Here is a 19,163-nt window from a genome sequence, read left to right on the forward strand (position 1 = left end):
TCTGCCAAAAACTGAGAAAAACTGTGCCCAGGTGTACATAGGAGAATTGGTGCTCTATTAAATGCATAGGTGGTCACACCGAATATTGATGTAGCTTTTTTATGTTTACTGGACTTTGTATGACATTAAGCGATAAATTAAAACTATTTATGTCATTATTTTTGAAGACATCCTCTCTATGCAACATTTTTCACAAGTGCCTAAAACTTTTGCACAGTACTGTATATTTTTTGATTATATAGTGGCATTTAAATACTGTCATTTTTACATGTTTAACCTCCCTAGACATTTCAATAAAAGTCAACAAATTGGCTATTCAGAAACAGTACAGGCATGGTTAGGAGGATTACTCTTAAAACGTATTCTTCTACATATTGCAGAATACATGCTGTAAAATGTAATTTGTTATGTATTCTGTTAGATTACTGAAGGTCAGTAATGTAATCTAAATACTTTGGATTACTTCAGCACTGGCAGATTTTATATTCAATTGTTTTAGCTATAAACAAGTTAATAACAAGTGAAAAAATCTGCCAGTACAGTAAGACAAAATACACTTTTTAAAAATACATTCTCTGAAAAATGCCTAAATATTTTATGCACTGTAGTCCACTTTTTTTTATAGATATTTTTACAGGAAAAAAAAAAAAGAATTTCTCATCAAGAATTAGATTTGACCCCTTATATCAAAGATCTTAGTAAAACAATAAAAATGATGATCTAACATGGATTTTCTTGATATGATTGTGCCTGGTAACAGGTGCATGCAAAAATATAGCATTTAAGATTAGCATAAAGCTAAATGTTCTCATGATTATTTTCACAAGGTTTATTTTTATTTCGGCCACTTACTTTGAACTTACTTCTCTGTCTGCTTGTATGAATGTAACACATCATACGAAATTGTTTCACTGCTGTTCAAATGAACTTTGGATCACATCATTTATATGGATAAATGTTTTCCCAGCTGAAAATATAGACTAATTTTAAATTAAACAAATGGCTATAAAGTGCAAAGTAATCTCTTCAGCAATCAAAAAACATTTTGAATGTAACTGTGTTCTGATTTCCAACAACTTAAATTGTAACTGTAGTGAAATCATTTTTTGTATTTATATACATAATCATGTTACATGTATTCCACTAATCCCCAACCCTGAGTACAGGTGTAACTTTATTTTTTTCAAAGGAATTGATAAAAAAAATTATTCTCTGAAGTATTTACAATAAAATGATGCACTTATTTTGGAATTTTATGTTATTTACTGTTGTTGTATATTATTACCTATACATTTCTTAATTACAGAACATGTGTGAGTGTTTGCACACACACACACACACACACACACATGTTCTGCATTGTGGATGTATTATGGTCTCACCCCCTTATTTCTGGGTGTGTTCTGCATTGTGGCTGATTTACTGATTTTATTTAACAAATTAAGAAAAAGTGCTCTGTGTTATAGTCTCACCAATTAATTTGTGTATGTGTAAGGTTAAGTGTGTGTGTAAGGGCGTACGTGTGTGTGTATTGAACTCAGGATGTTTTACAGTCCCACTTCTTTTCTGGGTCTTTACACTACCTGGCTAAAAAAAGTTGCATACTCTAAAATTTAGTTGGACTGCCTTTAGCTTTGATTGCAGGGAGTATTCATCATGGCATTGTTTCGACAAACTTATGCAATGTCACAACATTTCTTTCTTTCAGAGTTGTATTAATTTTTGGCCGAGATCTTGTATTGATGACGGGAGAGTCAAACCACTCCATAAAGTCTTCTCCAGCACATCCCAAAGACTATCAATGAGGTTAAGGTCAGGACTCGGTGGCCAATTCATGTGTTAAAATGATTCCTCATGCTTCCAGAACCACTCTTTCACAATTTGAACCCGATGAATCTTGGCATTGTCGTCCTGAAATATGCCCATGTTTTTCATATCAGGGATGAGAAAAATCCATTGATGGAATAACCTGGTCATTCAGTACATTCAGGTAGTCAGCTGACTTCATTTTATTTGCACATAACAATGCTGAGCCTAGACCTGACCAATTGAAGCAACCCCAGATCATAAAACTGCCTCCAGAGGCTTGTACAGTGGGCAATATGCATGACAGGTGCATCACTTCATGCCCTTACCTTCTTACCCTGACATGCCTATCGCTTTGGAATAGGGTAAATCTGGACTCATCAGACCACATGACCTTTTTCATTGCTCCACAGTCCAATCTTTATGATCCCTAGGATATTGTTTTTTCTGATTCGCCTCACTAACAAGTGGTTTCTTGTGGCCACACAGCCGTTTAGTTCCAATCCTGTAAGTTCTATTTGCATTGTGTGAGTGGAAATGCTCTTAATTTCACTATTAAACATAGCCATGAGTTCTACTACAGTTATTTTACGATGTGACTTCAAGCATCTTAGTGATCTCTGATTACGATCATTCCAGATTTTCTTCCGACCACATCTCTTCTGCGAAGCTGACGGTTCACAACTATCCTTCCAGCTTTTAATAATGTGTTGGACAGTTCTTAACCCAATTTCAGTGATTTCTATTTGATTTTCAGTAATTTCCTTAGTTGTTTTCTTTGCAAAAATGTGCCCTTTCTGAAACACAGTAATATCTTTTGCAAAACCATGGGATACATCTTCTGACATGGTTGTTTAAATAAATGCTGCATAGGGTTAAAATAATTGTTGGCAGTTCTGTGGATGGAAACGCCTTCTTGATGAGAGAGGCAAAGAGAGAATGGCCAGACTGATTTGAACTGACAAAGTCTACGGTAGTTCAGATAACCGGTCTGTACCATTGTGGTGAGAAGAAATGCTATTCTGACATGCGGGTTGGTGCTGTTTTGGCGACACAAGGGGGAACTACACAATATTAAGCAGGTGGTTTTAATGTTGTGGCTGATTGTTATATATATATATATATATATATATATATATATATATATATATATATATATAATAAGGGCTGTCGATTTAACACGTTAATAACGTCGCGATTAATTTAGCAAAAAATAACGTGTTAAAAAAATTAACGCATTTAATCGCAACGCTTTCCTGAGAGAGTCAAACTTGTAGTACCACCTGTTTACTCCAGAAGGCAGTAAGTGAAATTTCAGCTGTGTGAGCAACAGACAGTTTATTACAGTGAACAAAACATTAACAACTCTTTAGCGGACACACAACATAAACGTGCGAACCAAGGTATCTCAAGATGTGTTTAAAGATTGAGTATTAAACTATATTTAACTTGACACAGTGACCTAAACATTTTACTTTTATGAAGCAACACACCCGAGACGCGACACAAGCATGTCTGACGCAGGTCGTATGGTCTTTACCTCACAAATATTTAATTACCAACAAGGTTAAGGAGGTGTCCTTTAAACTGTTACACCGTTTTTACCCAGTCAATCTTTATTTAAGAAACATGCTCCCTGAAATTGATCCACTTTGCTGCTCCTATAATGCTGTAGATGAATCTGCCTCTCATCTTTTTTGGGAATGTGTCCACGCTGTAGTATTTTGGAGAAAATTTTGTTTGTTTGTACGTACCTCTATTTTAACTAGTTTTTCTTTGCTTTATAAAGATGTTTTATTTGGTTTTCACAGTTTTGATAAGTTCATATTTTCTGATTAATCTAAAAATGTCTCATGCAGGTGGTCATTGATGAGTCCTTAAACAAGCCCTCATAATAAATCTCCAACTGATTGACAAATTCACTTGTGAAATGGATTGCTGTGAACTGTATGCCAATGATTGACTTATGATCAATAATATGGTAGTAAACAATACATTGTATTCTAAAGCCGCTTTTTGAATGGTCTTATCAATGATGAAATCTTCTGCCAGAATGTAATGCATTTTAATTATCAGAATATTTTTGTATTATATATATATATATATATATATATATATATATATATATATATATATATATATATATATATAATATATTTGCCATTGACATGTTTGGTTAAAAACAGAAGACATATCTTGTTGAATTTTCTCTTCTGCCAAAGAAAGAGGTCAGAGTGCCAGGGAAATGATGCAAGTTACATAACAGCATCAAAGTGTCAGTTTACTCTACTCCCCTTCTCCCTCTCTCCTTTCATTCATCTCACCCATGTTTGAGTGTTAAAAGTGAAGTCTTAGCCAGGAAAGAAAGATGAAAACTGAACTGAAGAGGAGAGGTAGAATGTTGGGTGTTTGATTTGAGAGCGCCAAGCTTTGCTCTGATTTTCATTAGAAAATCTTTGAAGTGTGACACTTCAATAAATGTCAAGCTTCTTTGAAAGCTGGTTCTTGTTCTTTGTATCATGTAAAGACAATATTCATACAACATTAAAACCCACTATGTACACATATTTATAATTAACAAAGGTCTTTATTTTATATAACTTAAAATATGTACATATTTACACAGCTATTTACAAAGGTTTATAAACCAATACAGTACAAAAAACTTTTTACAAAAGAAGTTATTCTTTTAAATTATTTGAGAGAATGCTTTGAATTATTTCTATGTGTACAGCTGTGCCCTCTCTCAGAATTAGAGAAGGACAGATTCTCTCTCCCTCACACACACACGCACGCATGCACAACTGAAAATGGCTGTTTAAAACCAAATGTTGTGTTATTAAAGACATTTTTATTTTTATTTAATCTATCCACTTGAGTATGAATAGTGGCTTTCTGAATTAGTGCCAGTACATTTTGTAGGGTGTGTTCACATTACATCACAAACCAACTGCAACAACAGCAACACCAGATCAATAACACAAGTAAACACCAATCCTCGATAACTGTTCTAGATTTAAAAAAACATTTCCATGTATAAACATCAATTCTTTATAAGGTGCAAGGTCAGGTTCCTCAAGTCTTAACGGTTTGTTCTATATCTTAAGATTGCCAAGTACATTTGTGAAGAATTTTCAGGAACAAAGAATACACACACACACACACACACACACACACACACACACACACACACTCTACAAAAGTAAAAAGAGCTGAGGGAAAGAATAACAGAACAGTAAATACTCTTAAAGAAAAATTAGGCAGAATGAGGGAGAAGGTTCTTAACCTTTCTCTGGTCACAACACCACTCTAACAAATACAAACACACCACTCAGTAACTTGCACACCAGCACAAAAACTTCAGTCATTTTAGTTTGTATAAAAATACTTTGTATAAAATCTATTTTCAGAGCCAGTAACCAGCACCAGCATAAAAGTCTGTTGTGTCCTAATGGACCAAAGTCAAGAAAGTCCCATTATCATGCTCAGTGGAGGAGCCGAAGGATGAATACAGAGATCAACGTGACAAAGCTGGAGACTGGAGACACATGAACACCTGAACTGCCCACACTCCTTTGCACAACTGGGATTATTGCAATAGGGTCATCTGAAAGAAGGAGGGAGGGAGAGAGAGAGAGAAGGGTGATGAGTACATTTCACAACTATGTAACTTGCGTGAAGTCACACTCGAACACATTGGCTTAGAAAGACAGAAAAGTCAGTCCGGAATTCCACATCTTTTCTAAAGCAAATGGACAGGCAGAAAAAAGCAAACAGGAGATTGACAGGTATGAAGTGCTCACCTGCTGGAAGCCTGTTGGATGGGTTGTGAACGCCTCCTGCAGCCATCTTTCCTTCAATATCCTCTTCCTTCTCCTTCGTCTTCTTGTTCTTGGAACCTTAAATAATACATTAAATAATATAGTTAGTCACCAGTAATTTTTGTAATGCAGTAAACACTGGCTATGAGGCAGGGTTAGAAAATAAAGGGGGCTTAGGGCAAAACAAAATGGCAATGAAAGTGGTAAAACTACCCCAGAGATTCAAAATGTGGATCACACACAGTAGTTTTATAGGATTAGAATAAATATACCCTCATAAAATGTAAAAAAAAAAAAAAAATGCCCTTGAAAATTAAGCTGATTTCTAAAACTGCTGTGAAGATGCACAAGCATGTGCTTGGTAATGCAAAGAACCGATTTGATTCTTACCATGAGGTCCAACTACATCCACCTTCAGTCTCAAACACTCCTGCCCGTGATGGTGAAGAGGACTGGCTGTGGAAAGGAGACAAAGTTTAGACTTGGAATCTAAAACTTAATGATGAATGGATTTAATATTCAAGAGTTAAAGGGATAGTTCACCCAAAAATGAAAATTCGGTCACCCTCATGATGTTCCAAACCAGTATGACTTTTATCTCTGGCATGGAACACAAATAATGTATCTATTAGAATGTCCAAGCTGCCCTTTACCATAAAATTGGATTGTGACCCTGGCTGGACCACATCCCTGGTACCCATCCATTTTCATTCTATGCAAAAGAGCAAATAGGGCATTCTGCCATTTAGTTGTATGGGTTTGGAACAACATAGTAAGGGTAAGTAAATTATGACAGAATTGGTATTTTTGGGTGAACTACCTCTTTAACGCAGAACTATGTTAGGTTTTGTATGCTTTTAAAAATACAGATGTGGATACTTACAAATATAGTAGTAACTTTCCCCCTGGCGGAACTCCTTGCCCAAAGTAAAGGGAGTGAAGCTGGAACTTCTCTGAAAACTTCTCTGGGGCATGAGGAGCGAAGGGTCTGGAGCACTCCCAGCGTAGCTGGTCAAAGGACTGTGGCTTACAGGCTTCGTAATCCTCCAGCTCCACCATGTAGAGCATGTACCGCTCTGCCTCCTGGGATGGGACCTTCCCATGCGAGTAGTGAGGGCATATGATGTCTAGGTAGTCATTAATGTGGACCTCCACAGTGTAGTCATCCCATAGAAAACTAGAAGAAGAAAGAAAAGAAAAAAAATTAGTTTAAGCAAATGCTACTTATAATACCTGTGTACTGAACAAAGACACACCTCAGGACTAACTAGTGGCTTAAAGTGCACAAACAAACAGAAACAATCCTGGAAACACCTAAGGGCCCCAGGCAAGCATCAGTGCTTACGAAAGCAGGGGCTACACCCTGATGCACGTCTTGTTTTATGTGGGTGTATGGTGACTGATGTTCACCCTTCACCTTGCCCTTTTATGTGTATGAATGGCTGAAAACACTCTGTAAAATCCCTCTTTTCTTTCTCTTCATTTCCTTCTCCGTATTTTACTGTAACAATGGATGAAGGCGTGTAGAAGAACGATTGTCCAGCAATGTTTTTCTATCTTTCTTGATGACAAGACATATTTAATTTAAGTTTCTAAATTGTTGTATTTTTTTTCTCTTCTCTTCTCTCATTTTTACTTTACATTTCAGAACTTTTAAACTTACACTCTCCCTCTTTTTTTCTCTGTGTGTTTTTCACAATTTGACTGTTGTTTTGTTGGACTCACTCTCTGTCATGACCTCTTCCTTAAGGCCCAGGTATACTTCAATTTGCGCGTTCCATTCTGTCTCGTGCTCAGCTTTGAAAGTATACCTCACGTGGATGAGCGCGAATAGACGCGTTCGACACATGTGCAGTACAATTGCTTTGGTATACGCAACCAGACGTTAGAGGGCAGCACCGAGTCGTGTCATTTACAGGACATCAGCTCCGAAGGATAAAGAACTGAAAGAAAAACTGGAGGATCCACTATTAGAGGAAGCAAGAACAACAACAAAAAGTATATGTTCTTTGACTACTGCTTGAAAGTACAGCCCAACTGTGCGTATTGCCACCTAGTGGTGGTCTCTATCTCAACATTCAAACTTGCGCATGCGCATTTGTCTACGCAGGGTCCGAGCTAACAGAAAAATCTGGCTGCATGCGAACACTGTGCGAGAACACTTCTGTTGATGAAAATTACGTCACGCTGACTGTGTGGGGACCGTCATGGAACACGGACAGGCAAAGTATACTTTGGGCTATAGTCTCTCCATACCGAGATGGAGCCACTTAGACTGCCGCTCTTTGAATCTGCTCAAGAGTGTTTTTAACACCTCCTCTCCATCTCTCTTTACTTTTATTGTTGTCTCATTTTCTTTTTTCTCCCTGCTGTTGTTGTTGAATGTCGATTCAGAGTGCCAGATGTATAGATGACAAATCCACAGCCCTCTATTGAGGGTCTGTTGTTCATTCTGTTTTTTTTTCTCCCCCAAACATGTGTCTTAAGCTGAATACAGAACATAATCAGAATGAATTTCTTTATCACTATGAGATGTTGTTGCACAGCAATATTTGAACCCCACTGAGAAACAAGGCATCCGATTGGGTGCTTTTCTTCATTTTCAGTGGCTTGTGTTACCATGCAATTAACCCAATCACATTACCATAACATTTACTTACACTCAAAACTCACACGGCCCTCACATGAACTGCCAAAGCACAAAGTTGCCTCTTTTTCCCCTCTTGCCCTCTTTCACCCTTATGGCACATGCAGTTGCCATTGGGAGCCATGATTAAATGATGGATAGACACACAGGCTCCTGATGGGCCCCCTCTAACACCCTTCATCTCTCTCTCCCACTGTTCCTCTTCGGTGAGAATTAGCCGACCAGTCTAAACAGCCTCGTGGTCTATTCAGGGCAAACACACACACACACACACACACACACACACACACACACACACACACACACACACATCACTGCGCTCATTAACACTGGTTTATGTGGAGATTAGAGTTGGTCTCGCACTGCTTCTAATCAGCGTGGTGTTCAAAAGGCAGGTTGTATAGCTTACAAAGCCAGCTGTCTTTTCTGTGTGTTAGAAAGAGGTGTTTGTGTATATTTAATGCATTGTGCAAAAATAAAAATCACGACTGCTGACTACTATTTTAAACCAATATTTTTAACCAATATTTACACTTATAAATATATTATAAATTATAATATATTTAAACTAATTATAAATGTGTTCCATTACTTATTTTTTGACTACAGTATTATTGTGTTTAAAAGCAGATTTAAAACTTGGTTTTGCATATTGGTTGTCAGGCACTTAAAGCAATCAATATTGGTCAAAAACTATTTTGGTTGATCCAACAGCTGTCAAAGTGGTCTCAAAGTTGTGACAAAGTCTGGCACAGATACTATATATTCAGCTTTTTTAACTAGAGATAGACTGGTTATCGGTTTGACTGGTATTTTAAACCAAAATTGCCACTGGTTTTGTAAGTGTTTTGCTATTATTTTATTGATATTAGCCTTTCACAGATATATTGGTATTGGCATATTAGTATTCCAATATGCGCAGATATTAAAACCTTTTTCAGAACATATAATGCAGAAAACAATGCTAGGGTGATATAGAATTGGTGTCATAGCATAGTTTTTCCAGCAGAGCATGCTCTAACTCCATTGTTTACAGAGCTGATCTGACAGTGGTTCTGCAAACAGTGCAGAGTTAAGCGGTGTCTTCACGGCAAATTGCCAACTACTTCGAGAAATACAAACTGGAAAGTTAATATACAATGACTCCATTTTCGCTTTTCTATATAACTAATATAACGTTAACCCTGTCACTCATGTTTATCTGTTTGCGTTTAGCCAACTACAGTTTGTCAGAGCATTTTTTTGCCGCTAAGCAGACAATGGTGTGGTGGTGGATTGTGTCTATTGAGTGTTGATTTCATGCTACATTGTTACATTGTTGGTGAGACGCAATGCTGGAAAGTAAATAAACAAATTCAATCTTTTACTTTCCGCGACAATGAGATTCGTAGCTACTTGTATACCTTGTCAGCTGAGTGGAAGCTAATGAGTAAACATGTATACACCAAACTGTTTTATTCAGGATTTGCAGTTTGGTGCCCCCTTCTACCGAACAAATCCCGTCGTTGCACTTACAAAATGTAATATTAAAAGTGTGATTTTCCACCGGAATACAGTGTAACACTGCTGCTGCTGTTTATCTCTTGACTTGGCAGCAGTGAACCATGAGTTATAGTTTGTGACTGTTGTTACACATTAACAGCATAATTTTGCTGATGATGTTTTGATAAGCAAGAAAACTCTATTTTAGTACAATTTAGAGGTACTTGTACTTTACTTAGTATTACCATGACATTTTCTATTACATTATACTTCCACTCTGCTACATTTCAAATATTGTACTTTTTCCAATGTTGACAATGAAAATAAATAATAATGAAAGATATTCTTTGATAAAAATATTGGTTCTGAGTACCCATTTATAGTCACATGGGTGAAAATCAGTGCACAATCCACATAGAAAAGGTCAGTTTTCATTCCAGCTCATAAATTAACTATATTGGCCACCATCTTGGTAATCATTGAATTTTCCCCATCTAAAATCAGTCTCAAAAATCCCATATCAGTCAGGCTCAAGTTAAAAGTGATACATTTACTAAATTCCATAAGTAAAATGTTTAACTCTGTATGATTATTTTTACTAGTTTCAGTTTCACTCAGTTTTTACGGAGTGTTACACTGTTTTGTCTCACTTCCTCTAATGTTCCTTTGATGTTGATATGGAGCTGTTTGAGACCTGACTACAATGCGTTTTCGAGACCAAGACATCAACTGGGTGTCATTAACTCCCCTACCTCTCACACACACATATACACCAGCCTCGGGGTTGGGGTCTGGTCTCGCGACTGTGGTTACTTAGGCTTTGTTCCGACAGGCAGCAAAAATAAACAATTTTGACAGATGAAACTTAAATCAGTTTAGCTCTTTTTATTCTAAAAAGTAAAAAAACATCAACATAAATCTGCTTTTTACAAACCCAATCCAAATCACATCCATAAATGTTTCAAATCAAAATTGTTTTAATGTGTATCAGTAGGCCAGACCGTCACTAGGAAGGCAAGAAACATCATAAAGTGCTCAATATTGTTTGAAAATGACTGCAAATTCATTCATTTATACATAGTTCCATATTGCAAACTATTTGACATTGTCTGAAAAAATTGATTAGACTATAAATTATATATATATATAAAAAAAATAATAATAATAAATCTGATCTAAGTTCAGTGTGATTAAAGTCAAAGGTGTTTAGTCTGGCATTGAGGCTGCCTTAGATTAAAAGGGTCTGCCAGTCCGTCGCACACACAGCGATTCCCATGGCCATCTAATCTCTCTGAGTTGTTCCAAGGCCAGCTACTGATAGCTAAAAAAAAACAAAAAAAAAAAAAATCACAGAGCAGCTCTGTTGTTCTTTTACTCCAAGTGATCTGTCACTTTAAAAGCTTCTTTCTCTAGCTGTACCCCACTTGTTCCCATGTGACATTTTTCTCTGTAATGGGCTGAGTATGAGGGTGACGTTGTTATGCGAGGGGCATGGATCCATGTAAACATCAAACATCTCCCCCCTACAGCTCCCACCCTTTCCTCCTCTCTCCTGGTCTGCCAGAGAAGTGCCTGTACCTGTGGCCCCTGAGGGCCACATCACTCTAATGTTTATCAGAAGACACAGTGGAGCCTGTGTAAGACTTTGAGTTTAAATTTGTTGCTTTATCTCTGTAATGACTAGCAGCTCACTTTTAAATGGTAAAAGAGGTGGTCTTTACATTATGCGTCAGTTTTCAAAGTTTAATTGTTTAATTTCTGCACCACTAGTGTCACCAAACGTAATAATGATTGTTTTCAAATAGCTTCAAAAGATAGTCTCGCCATTGTTTGAGCTAATGTTGCTGGGTCGAGCTGGATGGGATGCTCAAACAAATATTTTGATAGTGCCACAGTGTTCACACTTTTTGGGGAAATCGACCACTGATTGGCATACTTATAGTTGTCTCTGTATATTAAGATGGGATATAATTTTTTATTTAAATCCCCTTTTCTCCTAATTTGGAATTGCCAATTCCCACTACTTAGTAAGTCCTTGTGGTGGTGTGGTTACTCACCTCAATCCGAGTTGCGGAGGACAAGTCTCAGTTGCCTCCACTTCTGAGACTGACAATCTGCACATCTTATCACGTGGCTCGTTGTGCATGACACCGTGGAGACTCCCAGAATGTGGAGACTCATGCTATCCTCTGCGATCCATGCACAACTTACCACACGCCTCATTGGGAGCGAGGACCACTAATCGTGACCACGAGGAGGTAACCCCATGCGACTCTACCTTCCCTAGCAACCGGGTCAATTTGGTTGCTTCGGAGACCTGGCTGGAGTCACTCAGCACACCCTGGATTCAAACTCACGACTCCAGAGGTGGTAGTCAGTGTCAATACTCGCTGAGCTACCCAGGGTTTTAAAATTATTTTAACACCGAAAAACTACACACAAAATTAGAGCTTTACCTTGAATACTGATTGGTATTCGATAACTCTCCAACTCTTTCTCTCTTGGTAGAATGTTTCAAGCTGTCAGGCAGGTCAGTAGTGTCAAAGTTCAGGGTCAGATCTTGCAGACACACCATTACTGAGTCAGCAGGGCACACACACACACTGAGAGCTGGTCAGTGCTGTGTGTTTCAGAACAGATGTATTCACTGCCAACTGCACTATACTCGCTGTCAGCATTTGACACACATACACACACATACTTCAGGGTTCAGTTACTCAAAACCTTTAGGAGCTGCTGCTTGTTATGACAAGTATTATGATCCTATTTTAGTTGCTTGTTCTCACACAATCAAGTAATAAAACCTGTCTGTTCAAGTGCACACACACTCTCTTTGTGTCAGTCTACATTTTTCTATTAGGAACCTAATATACAGAAAAGTCTCAACTTTACACCTTGGTCCTGTTAAAGGCTGACAGGTTCAGGGTGCTAAGCCGCCGCCAAGTCCTTTAAACTCTCTCACTTTTCTTCCCAATCAGTACATCTTACTGGTTACATGGCCGTAAAGCAGAGCGGGTCGGAATGTTGGTTTTCTAATCCGCTCTTCCAAACCAGGGATTATCACACTGAGCGCACGGATAATACTGCTCCTTTTCACAGACACCAGACCCACAGCTCATTTGCAAGTGTAAAGGTGGGGGTGGGGGTTACAGATAAGATAAATGTTTTTGGTAAAGTTGGAGTGGAGGTTGTTTGAGAGTAAAATGTGTGTAAAAACAATAATATGCCCCCTGAAATATTCGAGTGGATGATAAATATGGATTTTTAATTACCATATTAATTGGTTTGGTCCTCCCAAATCTTAAGTATAGTCTCACGCTGCATCCAAATAGCCATACTTCCCTGGTATATAGTATGGCAAAAACCGTATGCCAATGGTTTTCATGAAGCAGTAAGCTAGAAATACTCCATGACCTACTATTTCTGTCAAGATTTTGAGGTGTGGATCGACTGGGCACATTGCGATCCCATAATCCCTCGGGAGCGGAGTTGACGTCACATTCAAAACACTGGGTGTAAAGGAACGGCGGTGAACCGCTAGTCGGACGTCTCTTCTCAACTGTAAATGCTAAATATACAAAGATATTTGTTCCTTGTGCTTAAATTGTGTTTTACAAAACCAGAGCAAATAGTTTTCGTGGTTGTTGATATTATGTCATATATTTGGGTCATGGGTCAATACCCATGTCCCCGGATTAAGTAAGTCCAGAATCTATTCATACTACTCACAGGCATACATAAATACTGTATTGTTTTACATGCTCTGAAAGTAAACAATTTCGAAGCAGGGTTAGATTCCGAAAGACTAACATACATTATTTATTGAACATTTAGTTAGGTCCTTGGTTTGATACCGTTCTTGTATTTTTGGCATTGCTGGTACCTGTTGGAGAACAAACTTTTTAAATCTCTGGATAATTTATTTTGCATGAAAATGCAACCCAATCGATAAAATGTAATTCGCTCCACCTCCATCTGTATATCTTATAGCTTTCAGTCTCCCATCTCCCTCCAATTTCACCTTCTCTCTTTCTCTTCTCAGTTAAAAATCACATTATGAACTAGGGCCTCGTCATTCTGGCAATTTTTTTTTTTAAGAAACCCTCCTTTCTCTCTGTCTGACCTCTAACCCCCCACCCATCCCCCGCTTCAGTCTTTTTCTGTCTGTTCCATACAAATGCCTGATTTCCCCCTCCTCCCACTCTCTTTCACTTTTAAATGGCTGCTAATTGCCTGCTGATATTGAGGCTTGTTGTTATGTAGCATACTGTAAGCTTTATTCAAATTCAGCACTATTACAGTGAAACAATTATCTATGAAATAATACATTAAAAACAATTCAGACTTGTATTATCCTTTCTTTCACTAAAAGAAAGGCAATATCTTTAGTTTGTTCACATGATTTACTTTGAGTGTTCTGTAGGTGGCGACTGTGAACTACTGAGGATGCCAAAGGCTAACTCTCAATTTGAGGCAATTAAGAAATGCCAATCAGTGAATGATTTGCTGGTTAAGCAAACAGCTTGGTTGTTTACACTTCTAATATCACACAGGTCACACACTTAACTACACTGACAATTACACAATCTAGCACCACAAACACAAAAACAGGAAAACTCCAACTAAACAGTGCAATGGGAATCATAACAGTAATCAGGGAGAAAGAAAGACAAAAGGGGCAATTGGGTCTTGTGTGAAAAAAAAAAAAAGAGCAGAGATGGTAAAAAGGACAGATGAATAGAAACATTGAGGAAGTCTGGGGTGGAGATAAGGAGAAAGAAGAGCTGAGAAAGAAGTGGAGGAAGGATTTGTAAGGGTTAAATTAACAGGGTTAAGGGTTAAACATTACAACTGTCATGAGCCGGAAAGAGCGTTTCACAAGCAATCAGATGAATGTGCATTCCATAATACTTAAAGAATTATGGATTATATTTTCCATACACCATTTTCTATGTAGAGTGGGATTACGCAGTACTGGATTACAGAATATATAAATATAACAGTGATTTATGTGTGAATGGGCCATCTACAAAGATTACAGACATTTACATATAATCTGGGGCTGGATTCTGTTTCACAGATTATAATCCTGCCTACATAGCCGTTTTTTGGCTATGTTTGTGAGACAGAGACAGAACAAGGGGGGTTAAAGAAGATGGATTTACTGTCTGTCTGAGGAATCTGTCTGGATATGTATGCCAATCTGTCTCCACCTTTTAAACTCCTCAGATTCACAATATGTAAACTCTGGCCCGCTGCCTAAATGTTCAAAGAGATGTGCAGGTAGATGAAAACAAATTGAAGGGATAGTTAATCCAAAAAAATAAATAAATCATAATTCTCACACCGCTCATGTTGTTCCAAACCAGTATAAAGTTCTTGTTGCCTAACATATCGTTTTGTGTTATACAGATATATAGAAAGGTATACAGGGTTGGAACAACATGAGGGTGAGAATTTTTATGGCAGAATTTTCATTTTGGAGTAAACTATCCCTTTAAGTGCATCTGGCAGACGGATACCAGGAGGGATGGAGAAAGGAAGAAAGAGGAAATGGGGTGGACAATGAATGGACAGCTGAAAGGTCAAGTATAGCAACATGTTGCTGGAAGGAATCACACATTTCCCCTTGTGCCGCACTGTGTGTGTGTGTGTGTGTGTGTGTGTGCGCACAAGTCACAGTTTTGTGATACTGCTGCTCGTAAAAGCCACCCCCTGCACTGCCAGTGAAACTTAAACGAGGAAACGCACATGCTTTTGACATAAACATAAAAATAAACACCGGACTAAAAGTAATGATTAGATGATGCTAACATGATAGGACTTTATACTTTCCCTTTAGCACACTTGTCATGCAAGCACAGGCATGCAATGAGCACAAAAAACAGACAGTCGAAAACAACGTCCACGTCACTCCAGAGACATCAGACTTGAAAATCCAGTCTCCTCGGGATCCACATACTCACGCACATAATTTATCAGAGAGTTAACTCGCCAAAGGCCACGGTACAGGAGATTAAATCATTACAGTTAACTCACACCCACTCAGTTGAAAATCCCCAGGTTTCTCAATTTCGAGGAAACAAAAAGCACTGTTTGTGTTTGCAAACAATTTTTGGTTATAGGCAGACTCAAGTGATCACTCCAATTAACATTTGGCTTTACAAGTCTGGCATTGATTAGCTAAGCTTGACTAATCCACTTACATACTGACTGATTGAGTTTCATGGTCTGACGGAATAACCACTGGCCTTAACAAAAGTCTTTAAACTGTGAAAAGGGAAGAAAAGTAAAAGGAGAGGCCTGAAATCCCTTTAAAGTAAGTATCATTGTTTATTTTTTTTCTTAGAAAATCAGATTAATAGGAGAGGCATCATAAAAACATAGATCCCACCACACCTGCTAGATTATGACCCGCTCAAGAGGGGATTATATTATATTATTTTTAGCCTTTTCTAAAAGGCATTGGGAAAGACAGACATTTATATGTGTTTGTGTGTGTGTGCAAGTACAAGAATTTTAAAAGAACAGATTTCACACTGATTTTTAATGTAGAGATTGTCAGAGGGGCTTTTGTCATCACAAATGTTCTTGTTTTAGTTATACAACCCTTTCCATGAATGTGGACCATGTCAGGATTAGGCAGTGGACCACATACCAGACTGCAATTTGTAATCCCCCATACCTCTTTTCTCCATCCTCCTCTGGAACTCAAATTACCAGTCCTTTCTACTCCCCCTTTTACTTCAATAAATCCAATCAGCTCCTGTTACTCCTCCATCACTTTCTTTTCTGCCTCATTTCTTTTAACAGCAGGTCCTTAAGGAATGTCGTCTTATATACACAATTTCTTACCGTCTCTCCTTTATGCTGCCATGTATGTGATATAGCCTATCGCGATCATTCGAATTAAGGACACCCAGCCCTGTATGTCTGTCAGTTCATGGCCAAAGACTGTTTTCCAACAAAGATTTCACTACCTCTAGGATTCTTCATCTACAGAAGTCAATTTTCTCTTTCTTGAAACTGACCGCGGTCATTCGTATTGATCTTTCTAAAGTGCCTGATGACCCGTCCTTCCTCAATATCACTAACACTTGAGGTGATATTACTCTCGCGATCTTTTAATTAAACGCACATCAGAGTCTTCTAGGGTTTATAAGAACCACTGATGTGTAAACACTAACGGTAATCCAAAATACCGTAACACGACACCTCCGTAAAAAGCGCAGGCTACTACTATCCATTCCAGTCTAGTGTGCACATGTCGGTCTATTTATTGCTCTCTCTCTCTCTCTCTCTCTCTCTCTCTCTCTCTCTCTCTCTCTTTCTCTCTCTCTGTGTGTGTGTGTACATCCACAGTCTGTGTATGTATATATTTAGGCTGATCTGTCTGTCTATATGTCTGGATTTCTTTCCATGTAGGTCTACTTTTTTTACCCAGACGTTATGTGTTATACAATTATTATAATTTAATTTGGATATTGAAAGATGGAGGCAGAAAGAAACCAAGAAATGAAGTGTGTGAATCTTGATTTTGAAACTAATTTGAAAGTCTAACATATAAAGAGAAATAACATAACTGTGCAAGACGGTGGTAATGACTGGCACGGTCAAGATGCTACCATGTGTTTCTATAAATTAATATTCATTGTCCACAACATGAATGCTCACCAAGAGCTGCAGGAGCAAATATTGAAACAAAACATTGCATACACATATCAAATATACAATACGCCAGATAAAGTCCGGTGAAATTGTATTTAGATGATTTAGGAAGTCCCCACAAATTAGGTTGGAAAACTAGGTTAGTGTAATATTCACACATGAATACTAGCAAGAGTTGCAACATATAAAAGGTAAACAAAAATAAAGACAGGGGAAACGTTTGACGTAAAGGAATATGTAGTAAAAGTCATAAAACTTACTTGGAGTTTGAGCTGTTCCAGTACACGCTGTGTCGCTCTGCGGATGCGTACCAGGCGCTGATGCTCACCGTTAAACACATCAGCCACAGAAAATCCATCGAGTCCGACTATAAGATAGTTTTTTAAATAATATAAATGAGTGCAAAACACTGTTTTGCACAGTGGAGATACAAAAGTAAATGTGCACTACTGCCGTGCAAGAATCGATGTAACACTAGTGATTCAGTTTGCTTGAATAACAGGTTTGTATGTCTCTCTATCTGCAACAGTCGTAGTAAAGTCTGTTGAAATGCGCTCAGCCCGCTTTATCCATCACCTCGGAAAGCCACGCCCCCATAGCAAGACAATAAATACAGCCGTTCTCAGAACACGCCTCTACGCGCCGCACAGGATCAAATAATTGAAGTGAACAGAACCTCTGAATTGACGAACAAATCAAGTTTTAAAAAAATAATAATTACAATAAGTATTCTGATTTTATCCTTCAACAATATACAACTCTAAAGTGCCATATATCAATAATATCGCAATTTGTTCTTATGCTTAACATAATGTAACTGTTCTTATGCTTAACATAATTTGCTTTTCATAGTTTGTTAGTTGTTTACATGTGTGATTTTGTTTCTTTGTAGTCCTAGGCTCCTTTATATTTACATTTATCGAGGTCTTAAACATTAGCATTACTGAATTGTGCATACTTGAAAATTCCTATAGCCTATACTGTAGTAACCTATTTACAGGAAGTTTTTGATTGTAACATAGTCCTGCTCTGCATTAATCAGTATGACAGTAAATTGAGTAATTTTACTGTGGGCTGTTGTGTTATGAAATATTTTGGGCTCATTGTGAATTAGAATTGCAGAAATACAGACCCTTCATGGATATCTATCAAAACCTGTAATCCCTATAATCCCTCTTTTACACCTGATAACAGCATAATGACATTACCTCTACAGTCATCAGGGTTTTTCCCCCTCATCCCACCTGCCCAGGAGGCTCCCTTGTGCTCTCTAATCCAGGCTTTGCTACTCATCCTAGAGTCATAGGGGAGACCCGTTATCTTTCAGGTTGGGGGTAGAAAGGTGAACCCCACAGAAAGTGTATCTACCTACGGACTATTGGGCTGTGCTGGACTGGGCAGGCACATACTCGTGTTGCTAAAGGCTTCAGTTTGGGACAATTAGTCAGAGGTGAGTGTGTATGTACAGTTTGAGTGAGGGTGATTTTCCGTCTGTTTTGAGAGCAATGCGTCACATTCACAAGGGGATCAGGGAAGGTGGTTGCATCCAAATTCCCATACTTCAATAGTATTTACTGAATTTGATGTATATAATAAACACTTATCAACTGCTGATATACGTTTTGCAAGTATGCAGTGTGTAGTATAAATACTACATCCAGCATGTTAGCACTGCCCTTTGACCTGCTGTTTGACATACAATATGCTTACAACAACCACAAATATAATTTACTAGTTGG

General features: G+C 37.9%; 1 protein-coding gene across 1 annotated transcript; it reads right to left on the minus strand.

The window, feature by feature from the left end:
• Positions 1-4,948: 4,948 nt before the first annotated feature.
• On the minus strand, positions 4,949-17,950 carry efna1b (ephrin-A1b). The gene is given in 6 exon segments (XM_052144513.1): positions 4,949-5,413; positions 5,610-5,705; positions 6,018-6,083; positions 6,511-6,569; positions 6,571-6,804; positions 17,685-17,950. Coding segments are annotated over 6 exon segments (675 nt in total). The 5' UTR covers positions 17,783-17,950; the 3' UTR covers positions 4,949-5,291.
• Between the last annotated feature and the right edge of the window lie 1,213 nt (positions 17,951-19,163).

This window comes from Xyrauchen texanus, chromosome 15, assembly GCF_025860055.1.
Source record: "Xyrauchen texanus isolate HMW12.3.18 chromosome 15, RBS_HiC_50CHRs, whole genome shotgun sequence".
In the NCBI taxonomy this organism is placed as follows: domain Eukaryota; kingdom Metazoa; phylum Chordata; class Actinopteri; order Cypriniformes; family Catostomidae; genus Xyrauchen; species Xyrauchen texanus.